Below are 12,687 nucleotides of genomic sequence, written 5' to 3'. Positions count from 1 at the left end.
GCAGCAGTTTTGCTGTGTGTGAAATATTTCTCTTCTCAAGCTGTATGAAAGCCTTTGTCAGGTTTCTTTGGTGTCCAGGCGATCAAGAAATAAGACGAATTTGTTTGCTGGCTTTACACAGAGCTCAGGCGATTTGCGAGCGTGATCTTGGAGCATTGTGGGTCAGTTTCTGCACTGTAAGAGGCATTTTGAGTAATGGGGTGTAAAACCCCGCTTTGATAAACGCTTCAATAAGACTGTAAAAACGTAAACGGTCTTTTAACAGGCTATAATAATGGAAATGTTTAACTTGTTTTATTGAATTATACTACTCTTCATTGCAGTCAGTACTGTAGCTCTATCGTTGTCAAAGTTAGACTTTTGTCGTTTTACTTTAGTCCTCTCATTCAGGAAGAAGTACTGTAGATCACACACTGCTGACCCGCGTGTGAGTGGAGGTTCTACCCTCAGTACCACCGGCCCCTCTGGCTCCTGCTGGGGAACCCAGTCTACCTGGAGGTGCAACTGTTGAACGCTCCAGACCCCAACCTGGTGCTGCTGGTGCACTACTGTGTTGCCTACCCCCGCTCTGGCCAGGCTGTCTGGGTGCTGCTCTATGATGGGTGAGGAGATAAGACTTTATTGATCCCGAAGGGAAATTGATGTGTTACAGCAGCCCAAGACCAGCAAAACAACAAACAAAACAACAGACATCAGGATAGACGAAAAATTAGAATACGTACAGTAATACAAAATAAATATAAAATTAAATAAATAAAAATAAATACATAGGTGTGTGCAAAATATGATCATAGTCACTGTAAAAATAAAATATGTGCAAAATGTGCATAGGTACATACAGATTGAGTGTCCAAAAAGTACAATGGAGCAACATGCTGTCCATAGACGAGCAGATGAAGGGCTAACAGTCCTGGCCTAGGGCAGCGTTATACTGTACACCCTGACAGCTGCCGGGAGGAAAGACCTACGGAAACGTTCCCTTGAACACCGTAGCTGGAGCGGTCTGTTGCTAAAAGTGCTCTGCTGCCCAATAACAGTCCCATGAAGCAGATGAGAGGTGTTGTTCATGATGGCCGTGAGCTTGGTCAGCATTCTCCTCTCAGCCACCACCTCCAGGGGGTCAAGGCTCAGAGCCAGCCTTCTTGATCAGTTTATTGAGCCTATTTACATCTCTTGCCATGATGCTGCTGCCCCAGCACACAACAGCGTAGAAGATGGCCGCCGCCACCACTGATTCATGAAAAATGTGTAGCAGTGTTCCACACACACCAAAGGACCTGAGTCTCCTAAGAAAATAGAGTTGGCTCTGACCTTTCTTGTACACGGCATCAGTGTCACCAGACCACTCCAGCTTATCATCCAGGTGTACCCCTAAGTACTTGTAGGAATGTACGCCCCCTATGTCCTCACCCTGGATGGAAACAGGGTTCAGCGGAGACTTATTCCTTCGAAAGTCCAGTACCATTTCTTTGGTCCTGCTGGTGTTAAGCTGGAGATGGTTAAGATGACACCACTCCACAAAGTTGGTAATCAAGCTCCTATATTCCTCCTCCCTCCCCTCTCTAATACACCCCACAATTGCAGAGTCATCCGAAAACTTCTGCAGAGGACATGCCTCAGAGTTGTACCTGAAGTCAGAGGTGTAAAAGGTGAACAGGAATGGAGCAAGGACAGTCCCCTGTGAGGCCCCAGTACTGCTAACAACCTGTTCGGACACACAGCTCTGTAGCCGTACATACTGCTACATACTACATACTGCTGCAGGTCAGATAGTCTATAATCCAGGACACCAGGGGAGTGTCCACCTGCGCCGCCCTTAGCTTATCTCTCAGAAAAGGTGGATGGATGGTGTTAAAGGCTCTGGAGAAGTCAAAGAACATAACTCTCACAATGCTCCCTGTCTTCTCCAGGTGAGAGTTAGCTCTGTGTAGCAGATAGATGACTGCATCCTCCACTCCCAAGTGTGACCGGTAGGCGAACTGCAGGGGGTCCAGTACTGTACTCACCAGGGTTCTGAGGTGGTCCAGTACAAGCCTTTCCAGAGTTTTCATTAGGTGTGATGTCAGTGCCACTGGTCTGTAGTCATTCAAGACTTTAGGGTGTCCCTTTTTGGGTACTGGCACCAGGCAAGATGTCTTCCAGAGCACCAGAACCCTTTCTAATCTCAGGCTCAGGTTGAAGATGTACTGCAGCACTGAACCCAGTTGGTCTGCGCAGATCTTTAGCACCCTGGAGCTGACACCGTCAGGACCCGCTGCCTTCCCTGCATGGAGTCTCCTCAACTCCCTTCTGACCTGGTCAGCTGTGATGGATAGGCCGAGGAGGGCAGGGGAAGATGGAATAGCAGTAGGAGGGATCTCATGATGGGGTGACTGAGGACATGAAGAGGGTGTCTGGGGTGAAGGCCTGTCAGGTGAATGGACAGTGGACCCTGTATCAAACCTGTTAAAGAAAAGATTCAGCTCATTGGCCCTCTCCAGGCCTCCCTCACTCTGTTGGCTGCCGGACAACTTGTATCCAGAGCTCCTGCTTGTGCAGCTCTAACCCTGGGCAGGGGCAGTGGGTTGCAGGCAGGATCCTGATCTTTGGTGCATCTCTCTCCAGCTGTCCCAATCCTCTGGACTACGGCCACACGTCCACCCTCCACGTCCACTCCAAGCTGCCTCTGCCCAAGCACCACCGCCGCTTCCACATCCAGACCTTCCAGTTCCTGGACAGCACCTCCTACTCCTACATCTATGAGGAGGTGAGGCTTTTGGGAACCGTATGCTGAACAGAGGATTCATGTAGTAACATCTCGGAAAGTAGGTCATGTTGCTGCTTCAGTCTGGTATTTCCACTTTAGAATCCCTCTTGCCATTCCCCTCTCCTCCAGATCTACTTCATGTGCTCCACAGAGGTGTGTCTACCATCCGAGCGGCAGTGTGTGGAGGGCTGCTTTGATGGCCACAGTGAGTGTGTCCATATTTAAGCTCTTCTCTATTATGGGTTCCTTCTGTGAGCCCTGTGATCCCTTGCTGTGAGCTTCTCCATAGTATCTTTGCCTTGGGAACCTACTGACTGCTCCTCTCTTGAAGAAATTCCAGTGCTGGAGAACCCAGATGCCGACAGGCACCGTGTCAGGACCCCCTGCCCGGGAAAGGATGAGGGCCCCAGGGACTGAAGGGTAATTATTGTTGTGGGAAATCCTTCATCCAAGGAGCAGGACACAGTCTTTCGTGGAATAAGTTGTTTTATTGAGCTCAATAATGACATCAACGCGCGTTGGGTCTGCCCCGCAGAACAGACAAACCGCAAGGGTTTCCCAGCTCTTATATACAGTATGATCTCAGGAAGATGGTTTGTTTCACAGCTTCATGTGTATTCGTCTTGCCCTTTGATATGTAGCATGAGTTGACCAGTTGGTCCTGTCTCAAGTCCTGTCCTTTGATGTGCAGCTGTCCTTTGATATGTAACATGAGTTGACCTGCTAAGTCCTGTCCCAAGTCTTGTCCTTTGATCTGTAGCTGCAATTGTTGGAGCTGCTTAAGATATATTAAGACAGCCGACATATTACACAATGTGCTTGAATTAATACTGTAGTGTTGAATAGAGATAAATTATATATTTTCCATCAATAATATATATATAATTGTTTTATGTTCTACTTCATTATCTCCTAGCAGTTGCTTCCACTAATGGCTGCATAATTTCCCTGATGCATATCTGTCAGATTTTAGTGTGAGTGGTCTGTAGACTATGGATTTCTTGAAGTTGTGTATGTACTGTAGTAACGGACGCTTGATGTATGAATTACTTTTGTGAATTCAATGGAATTTCTCCTTGATCAGTTTGGTGCCCACTCACTGTTTATCTTTGTTTTTCAGGGTCCTAGGAACTGGCTCTGGGTCCAAGATGTTGGAGAAAGTGAATCCTAATAAAAATGTTGAACTGGATGTCTTCTACTGTCTAGTGGATGTGGGAGCCGAGTTAATTAAAATCTCTCCAATGAATATAGTAATATCCCAATGTCTCTGGGCTATACTTGTTTACTGGAATTGCTCTATTTTGAAGGATCTAAATGTCTAGATGGTGTAAACCACTGATTTTGTATACAGTTCTTTCCCACAGCACAGGGGAAGGCCTGTATTTGCTGAAATGAGTGCATATCTGCATGTCAAGAATTGAGCTTCATGAAGCAGTTCTTTCCAGGCCCTATGCAGACAATACGATCCGGTTGGTGAAGACACAGTAGGAATAAAATCATGCAGGAGAAGGGATGGAGACAAGGGGGCGTGTCCAAGGAGTGCAGGTGTCCAGGGGAAGTGAGTCCGGGGCAAACAATCCATATAGGAAATCCAAATGGGTAATCGGAAACAAAGGCAGAAGTCCATGGCCAGGTGAACCATCCGGGGGGGGGGACAACAGGAACCGGGTTGGAACCGGCGAAGGGAATCAGGAACAGAAAGTTAAAAGCATAATGGAGCCAGACACAGCAGGACCCTGGGCTCTCACGAAGCAGAATTCAATGAAGAACCCCAGGTGACGTCTACGCCTGGCTTTTAAGGTGGAACTAAAGAGGGGCTGGAATAAGGGACAGGTGTGGGGAATGAGGTAGAACGAGGAAGGGCTGGAGCGCCCTTAAGAGCAGGAGTAGCGATCGTGACATCAAGGAGTGTACAGCATGAACTCCTCAGTAGTGACGAGGTACTCAAGGCAGCTATTGACTCCATTTACAGCCACTGCTGTATAAACCCACTCAGCAGGAGGTTGGCTTTTCTGTTCACAGAAACAATCAGTTCCCCAGTACAAAAACACCTGCTAGTAAGAGAAGGGGGCACCGGCTGTGTAATAAATCGGTTGCTCTTGACCTCTGCTGCATATGGTGTCTGGACCCAAAGCTGGAGCTTGAAATTTCCTGAAGATCCTCAAGAGGAAAGTAACCCAAATTGCTCCATGTAAACAGCCAGCTGTCTACTCAGTTACAAGAGTAACTGCGTTGGAAGACCATTACTAGTCTAAATAGTGAAATACTAGCCTTCAACATTGTATTCTGAAGGGGGGGGTTTGTAACTGTAAGCCAGGCTCTAGCTGTACAGTAGTTGACTTCTATTCTGGAGTCACTACATCTGGTCAGACTTGTTGCTGTCAAAGCTTCCACAACTGGTGAGGTACCTGCATGTGCTGGTAGTACCTGACGACTGGGGCTCCTGGTGCCCCCACAAACGTGCTGGGTTTTGTTCCAGCAGTTACACACTCCTACTCCCCCTTCCATGACATCATGTTAATTTGAAGTGTTTGTTCCCACCTTTAACATGTTGGGGCTTTAAGTATTTCGGAAGTGAAAGAAAATCTCAAACTTTTCTGGAAGAAGGGAAAAAATACCCATATTCAACGGAAGCAACTTCTTAGATCAATTAACACTTCAATCATCTAGCGATGGTGGAATGGGATGAAAACCAGCAGGTGTGTGTGAGGAGGGGCAGAAGGACACTGTCTGAGAACTAGTTGCCCCGAAACATAAAACCCATCTCATGTAATCAGAGATGTAAACAGCCTGTGAGGTCAAGCTTCTTCACAGTCCTCTTCAGAGACCCTTAAAAGAGACCCATATACCCCTATAGAAGGTGGATTTACACCAATACAAGCGAAATGTTGAGGGAAAAAAACACCAGTTTATCCGGGTGGGATATCCTTGCTTTATTAACACAATATACAATTTACGCTAAACTGTTGCAGGACAGCATTAATGGTAAAAGTGCTTACTATGTAAAGGACAAGTTAAAACGTATTTAATATTATAGGATAAGACAGAAGTTCTGTTGAATCCTTTTTTGTCCCATCTTATGCGGACGTATTCGATCCACATAATGTTTTTTCATATAAACAGACAAATAGTGTCGCTTGTTGCAGCCGGTGGCAAGAATAGATCTCGGTTTATTGCGGAGCTGGGTACAGACACGAGCAGATTAATTAAGACGGGCTATGGGGAGTGGTGGTAGGAGAGATGATCCTCGCTGTTTGTGTTTTAACACGTGTAAAATGAGCTGCATTTCCCACAAGCTACAGCAATGTGTTCGCATGAAACAATGTTCTCATTAAGAGCATTTCTCTTTGCTACGCCCGTTCCCCTGGATAAAGAGTTTTACACAGCGTTAATGACATTAGTTTCGCTTCTCCCGTTAAAGCTTTTTATCGAATCTTCATTTATCAATGAAAAAAAATCTATGATTAAGAGAACACCAAGGAAGCACATTTTTTCTATGGAAATCTTTTTCGCTATACGAATGTATTTCTTAGGTTTTGATTAGGTTCATACAATCGATAAATAATACAGCGTGTTTTCCAGCTTTTCACTGAGCTCATACAGTAGCAAGATCTTCGAACTCGGTAAATAATACCGCGATGATCACAGCAACAGTCATGCTGTATAAGATCAATGCGGAACTTACGCTTCCATTTTACGCTGAAATTTATGAACAGCATTTCATCAATCTTTAATAATGGGATTGTTGACAGTTTGTATTAATGAGATTTACCACTCCCGTTTAATGCAGTCAATACTGTAACTCTATATCTTAGTGAACGTTAGACTTTAATTGGTTTAGTTTATTAGGCTGATTCAGAACAATGTAGCTAAACGCTGTCCCGTATATGTCTGCGCCGTCATCTTGTGTCACGAGATCTCATCCTCAACCCCAATACAAACTTCAGCGCGTGAGAATGTCGTGATCTGCTTACCGGACGCTGATTGGCTTACAGGACCGCGCGCGCTTCAAAGTGCCTGAATATAAACCCCAGCCGCAGAGCAGAAAGTTATGCTTTCTCTAGAGTTTGTCTTTGATTTCTTTGGAAATGGGTGCTGGTGGTACTGTTGGGGCTTTATTCTTGCCTGCATTTTTAGTATGGCTCTGTGTTGGAGTGGTACAAGCCCAGCTCAAGGGTGGTCTTTTTGATGAAGAGGAGGGTTATGATGGTTTTGAGGCAAGTTTGGGTAGTCCTCTATTCCAGGAGTCTCCAGAAGATGGATATGAAGGTCATTCTGTGGGAAGTGGAGTAGGTGTGAGAGGGGAGTCAGTAGCACAGAGTAGGAAGGAGCAGGACTTGATGGCAATGGGCTCTGACTCTGAGGGAGAGGAGGAGATGGACAAGGACTTGAGTACTGATGTGGCTTCTGAGAGCATCACAGGCATGCAGAGAGATGTAGCAGCTGTGACATCTGGCCCCTCTGGAGTTGAGGACCCTTCACCTGAAAGTGGTAAGGTAGTGTTCACTCTCAGCTGAAGCAAGGGGATGGACACTTCTATATAGATCAGCTGGTTCTTTCCCCCCAACACTCCACTCAGCCTAACACCTATAATGCATCTCATTCCTTGTCCTGTTGCTTTCCCAGACTCTCAGGGAGACCCCGAGCAGCAGCAATCCCACAGCCGCCCCCTGCTGTCCTGTGGCAAGAGCAGCATGATGCTCAAGTTCTCTGTGAGGAGGTTCAGCCGAGTCTACCTGCTGAAGGGTGAGGTCCTGCCCTGTCCACTGTACCTGCATCCTGCAGCATAAGCCGAACATAGTGGTATAACATGAGCAAGCAGCTGTGACAGGCTGGAGTGGGGGACTTGCTGTAAGTTCCCACAGGAGGAGGCAGAGAACAAATGCATTAACAGGACTTGAGAGGAACCATCTGCTAGGGATGTCATTGTGTTACTTAAAGCTAGAGTGAGCTTAGCTGTATGAGTTTAACCCCCCTCTTTCCTACTTCTCCCAGGTAAAATGCCTCCTCTCTTGGTCAGTAGCCTCCCCAAGAGATGTGGGCACAAGGTGTGGACCACCAGGAGCTGGCTGGTGCTGGTGGCTTCCTACAAAGGGTGTTACGTCAGGACCTGGGTAAGGAGCCAGTCTGGTGCTCAAATATGCCTGGGTGAGGTTTGTCAGTGAGGAATTGAACCTGTGATGCTCTTCTCCACTGCAGAGGAGGAACCAAAGGCAACACTATGCCCTGACAGTGAGATACTATGACAAAGAGCGGAGGAGATGGGTGACTGGCACTGTGTCCTGCCATGTTCCAGTTGCCCCTCCTCCCCCACCCCCTAGAGGCCTGACCATCTCCTGCAGTGAGGTGTGCATGACTGTGACCCTGCCTGCTGGCCCCCTGGAGGAGATCAAGGTTCAGAGTGAGTGATTGGCAGTGAGAGCACCACTTCAGCGGGTTGTCGGTGCATTTCTGTATTGCTGAATAGATGTGAATACTTCTTAGCACCTTGTTCATAGTATGGGCCGTGAAATCTGACCATAAATCTTGTGGTCCCTGTGCAGGTTCCTCTGGCAGTCTGGTGTCTGTCCTGGACACTCCATCCTGTGGGTACTCCGTGACTGCAGGGCAGCACCTGAACACCCTCTCAATCCTGTACACTAGCTGCCATGTCCGGCTTGTGGTGAGGAGCTTCACTTCATGGTTTCATGAACAGAACTTTGTTGGACCCTTGACAAATAACCCAGTCATCCTAGCAGGCAATTGTGTTGCAGTAAGATGACTGAGCTTCTAGCATCTTCACATACCTCTTTAAGATAATAGCAATGCCTGTTGGCTGTATGTTTGGCATATTTGGAGTCTTTAAACAAGTAAGGCTATTTTTTGGGGGGTGGGATATGCATTGTTTGGGCTGTGGAGCCTTCTTTCTTCAGGTGGAGGGTGCTCACACCCAAAGAGCTTCACAGCTGAAGTGTTTTATCCATCTCTTTCCAGCATGGAATAACCCTTTACTTGCTCCTTAGCAGCCTATGCATACTAATGTAACTAGCTACTTGCTAAGACCACAGCTGGTCCCTGAGCAAAAGGAATTGCATTTGATGGCATCTTCAACTTCTTCCCAGCAGTGGATTAATAGCCTTTATTGTTGTAGGATCACCGCTACACTGTCAAGGTAGTGTATGTTCCGAAAGATGGACCAAGAGGAGAGATTGTGGTGTCCTGTCCCTATCGCCCCTACAGACCAAGGGAGGGTGAGTGGATAGGTCTCTTTGGCTTAGCCATTCCTTCCCTGGTTGTGCTGACGTGTCTAATCCAATCACTGTAGGCTGCAAGATACCCAGGAGCCATCAGGTGGCCTGTGGTCCGGAGAGGCTCACCGCAGCCCATTGCTTGGCCAAGGGATGCTGTGTGGACCCAGAAACATCCTCTTGCTATTATCCACTGGAGGGTAGGCCTTTTCCATACCATCCTAGTCCCAGGCAACTTCCCACCCTAAATGGGAATGGACAAATCCTGACTTGCCCTTCTTTCCCCAGAATGCACTGCCGACAGGCACTTTGTCTTTGCTGTCCCTCGGACCATCTCTGTACCCCCTGTGGATCCTGCCAGCCTGGTGATTGCTGGTAACGCATCCTGCACCCCTGTCATCTGTACCTCAGAATTTGCCATCTTCAAATTCCCTGTCACTGGCTGTGGGACCCATGCTTTTGTGAGTACAGTGGGGGAAAAGGACCAGTTAAGAAGCCCTAAAATTTAGACTGGATGGGGTTCCTCTGAACAGGTGGACTACCCTCCTGTGGGTGGTTATTAAGCATGGACTAACCCTGCTTCTACCTTGTCTCTGCTCAGGTGGTGGGAGAGACCACCATCTACCTGGCTGAGGTGGAGACTCTGGCCAGGCGGAACATCCAGAGCTATGGAGTCATTACCAGGGACAGCCCCTTCAGGTGAGCAGGGATACCATGTAGTTCTGAGCTCCATTTCATGATCTCAGGTCTGTTTAGGTGGTAGCACTTGTGTAATCCTCCACTGCTCTCCAGGCTGCTGGTGGAGTGTCGCTATGCTGAGGGGAACCTGGCCAGCACAGGCTACCTGGTGAAGAGCCCCTACCTGCCCTCTGCTGTCCTGTCCCAGGGAGTGTTTGGGGTGCAGCTCCGGATTGCTACAGGTGACGCATCTTGGCAGAAGGACAGTAGCTAAAAACCTAAGGTTTTGTTTGGACAACCTGCTTTCTGTAAAATTCCCAACATGGTACAGCAGTATAAAATGCTAAGCAACCCTTCTCCGTCTTCTAGACGAGAGCTACTCCAGGTTCTACCCTCAGTACCACCGGCCCCTCCGGCTCCTGCTGGGGAACCCAGTCTACCTGGAGGTGCGACTGCTGAACTCTCCAGACCCCAACCTGGTGCTGCTGGTGCACTACTGTGTTGCCTATCCCCGGTCCGGCCAGGCTGTCTGGGTGCTGCTCTATGATGGGTGAGAGGCTCCTACATGTGCAGCTCTCTCCCTGGGCTGGTCAGGGCACTGCCTGTAAGCCACTGATCATGCTGCCTCTCTCTGCAGCTGCCCCAATCCTCTGGACTACGGCCACACGTCCACCCTCCACATCCACTCCAAGCTGCCTCTGCCCAAGCACCACCGCCGCTTCAACATCCAGACCTTCCAGTTCCTGGACAGCACCTCCTACTCCTACATCAATGAGGAGGTGAGGCTTTTTGAGGATGCAGGCTCTCTAGATCCCTGTAGAGCCACATGCTGAGTTGTCACTGTAATCCCCACTTTAAAATCCCTCTCGCCATTCCCCTCTCCTCCAGATCTACTTCATGTGCTCCACAGAGCTGTGTCTACCATCCGAGCGGCAGTGTGTGGAGGGCTGCTTTGATGGCCGCGGTGAGTGTCTGCAGTTTCATATTCTTCCCCAGCATGGGTTCCTTCTGCCTGTGCTCATCTGATGCCTTGCTTTGAGCTGCTCAACAGTATCTTCCCCTTGGGGACTTCCTGTTTCTCCTGCAGTAATCCCGGTGCTGGAGAACCCTGATGCTGACAGGCGCTGTGTCAGGACCCCCTGTCCAGGAAAGGATGAAGGCCCCAGGGACTGAAGGGTACATAATAGTGCACTCCTTGATCAGCCCTTTAATGCTCAGTATAATGTCAACAAAATACAATTGAAGATTGCCCTCTAGGGCATGGGTGTATGTCTCATGATATCTACGGTGTACTGTAATGCTGCTCCTGTTGCAAGCTTCTTAAGGAAATGTCTCTTCCTGTGGTCAAAGAGGGTTTTATCCTCTTTTTCAGGTTCCTGCCTACTGCCTTGTGTTCCAGGGATAAGCAGCCTCTGTGTGGCAGGATGGTTTTGTTGGAGGAAGTCAATCCTAATAAAGATGTTGCAAGTGGTGACTGTGTGCTGTGTAATTGGAGAGGGGGGGCTTTTGTGCAAGTAAAATGAATGCAATTATCCAGGGTGTGTCATGGGCTTACCAACTGCAAGGGCCTAATAGTGCCTTCTGGTATTTGTTGGTTATTACACTGAGAGCCTGTCATTCCTTGGTCAATGTAGGTTACTTCCAGTGTCTGGACTGACCCTGCTCCCACCTTGTCTTTGTTAAGGTGGTGCAAGAGACTACCATCTACCTGGCTGAGGTGGAGACTCTGGCCAGATGAAACATCCAGAGCTATGGTGTCATTACCAGGGGCAGTCCCTTTAGGTGACCAGGGATACTGAGTACAAATACAGCTGTGCCCTGTAGCAGGCGTCATCTTGTGTTTCTGTGCTCTACCATCTGCAAGTTAAATCCTATGTAGTGGGCACAAAGCCAACTTCAAGCCACTAGACTGCATAGTTTACAGGAATATTAGAACAGGATAATAGATCTCACTTCCCAGGTGTCTCATCTCCACAATAGTGTTACTTTCTCAAGCTTGACATCACCTGAGGCTTCAGACAAATTGCATTAGAGAATGTTTGTGAAGCTCTTCTCCATTGAGTGAGTGGGTTTTAGGCAGTGCAACCATTCCAAATGGTGCTGCATCTCTCCATCTGGCTCTCATTCCTTTACCTAAATGTGATGGTTTGGCCAGAAGTACGCATGGGGACTGGAGCAGTTCTTCTATCTAGGGCATATAAAGTATACTGTACATGGGTGCAGTTGGAAGCTTTTCATGTGTATTAATAGTACATGTTCAATTCCAAATGGCAATGAAATATTTCTGGTCTAGTTAAAGAGTCACTCTCTGGTGACTGACAGATACTCCAAGTCCTAATGTTTAAGATATTAAAGGGCTTTGCTACCATGCAATAGTGATGGCAGCACTCTTGTTGGTATTTTCATTTTTGAAACCCTCCAGGGGGAGGGTTTTAGGACTTTCTGGAGATTTAGACCAGCACTAACTGTACTCCTCCAGATGGTGGTTTCACTTCAGTGCAGGACTACAGTATGTTCTAATGAACTTCAGCTGGAACCTTTAAAAGTGGCTTCTCAAACCACTTTACAGCAGTAAAAACCAAACAAAGGAGGCAGCAGAATTACAGAAATGGGGGGGAAAAAAGGGGTTTGCAATACAGTAGGATAATAAAATAGTAGGCACAGAACCAGTCCCCTAAAAACCCTTCAAAAGAATGTTTGGATTGCTTCTACAAGCCCTGGTCCTGATACTGGCTGCTGAGGTCTGCACGTACCCAGTTTTGTTCACTGTGCATGTAGGCACCCTGGTGAGCGAGGAGTTGTAGTAAACAATTTCAAAGAGGATGAAAAGGGTGACTCACTTTTTTTTTTAGCTACTGTTAGAGGTAAACATAGGAGATAGTCTGATATTTGAGGAGGAAGAAGGATTTTACCATATTTGCACATCTAGGTGCCTGGATCTAATATGAGCAGCAGGTGCAGTGTCCTCCACAGACAGGGATACTGCACTGGCTTTACAGAGTTAATGGGAGGAGCCCAGAAGCAAAACTTCAGTCC

At 47.6% G+C, this 12,687-nt stretch overlaps 2 protein-coding genes and 1 long non-coding RNA gene across 3 annotated transcripts in view; 2 read left to right on the top strand and 1 right to left on the bottom strand.

The window, feature by feature from the left end:
* Window positions 1-2,179: 2,179 nt before the first annotated feature.
* Window positions 2,180-3,167, top strand: LOC148660049 (uncharacterized). Its single transcript, XR_015939772.1, has 3 exons — window positions 2,180-2,746; window positions 2,876-2,951; window positions 3,078-3,167. It is a non-coding gene; the product is annotated as an uncharacterized LOC148660049 (long non-coding RNA).
* Window positions 3,168-6,819: 3,652 nt separating this feature from the next.
* LOC148660048 (zona pellucida sperm-binding protein 4-like) lies at window positions 6,820-11,125 on the top strand. Its single transcript, XM_088637610.1, has 15 exons — window positions 6,820-7,237; window positions 7,373-7,492; window positions 7,742-7,860; window positions 7,946-8,147; window positions 8,290-8,408; window positions 8,877-8,976; window positions 9,051-9,173; window positions 9,262-9,434; window positions 9,575-9,672; window positions 9,766-9,893; window positions 10,021-10,201; window positions 10,289-10,430; window positions 10,540-10,615; window positions 10,739-10,827; window positions 11,024-11,125. The coding sequence occupies exons 1-14, from the start codon at window positions 6,835-6,837 to the stop codon at window positions 10,822-10,824; spliced, it is 2,070 nt and encodes a 689-aa protein (XP_088493736.1). The 5' UTR covers window positions 6,820-6,834; the 3' UTR covers window positions 10,825-10,827; window positions 11,024-11,125.
* LOC148660044 (zona pellucida sperm-binding protein 4-like) overlaps window positions 10,834-12,687 on the bottom strand; it is a 50,668-nt gene continuing 48,814 nt past the window's right edge. Inside the window, exon 15 of the mRNA XM_088637606.1 lies at window positions 10,834-10,856. The gene's annotated coding sequence lies outside the window, so the exon portion shown is untranslated. The remainder of the gene's footprint in view (window positions 10,857-12,687) is intronic.

The sequence above is a fragment of the Lepisosteus platostomus genome, chromosome 6 (assembly GCF_059453375.1).
Source record: "Lepisosteus platostomus isolate fLepPlt1 chromosome 6, fLepPlt1.hap1, whole genome shotgun sequence".
Taxonomy (NCBI): Eukaryota; Metazoa; Chordata; class Actinopteri; order Semionotiformes; family Lepisosteidae; genus Lepisosteus; species Lepisosteus platostomus.
Note: the sequence above shows the minus strand (reverse complement) of the source record. Positions and strands in the feature narration are given on the sequence as shown.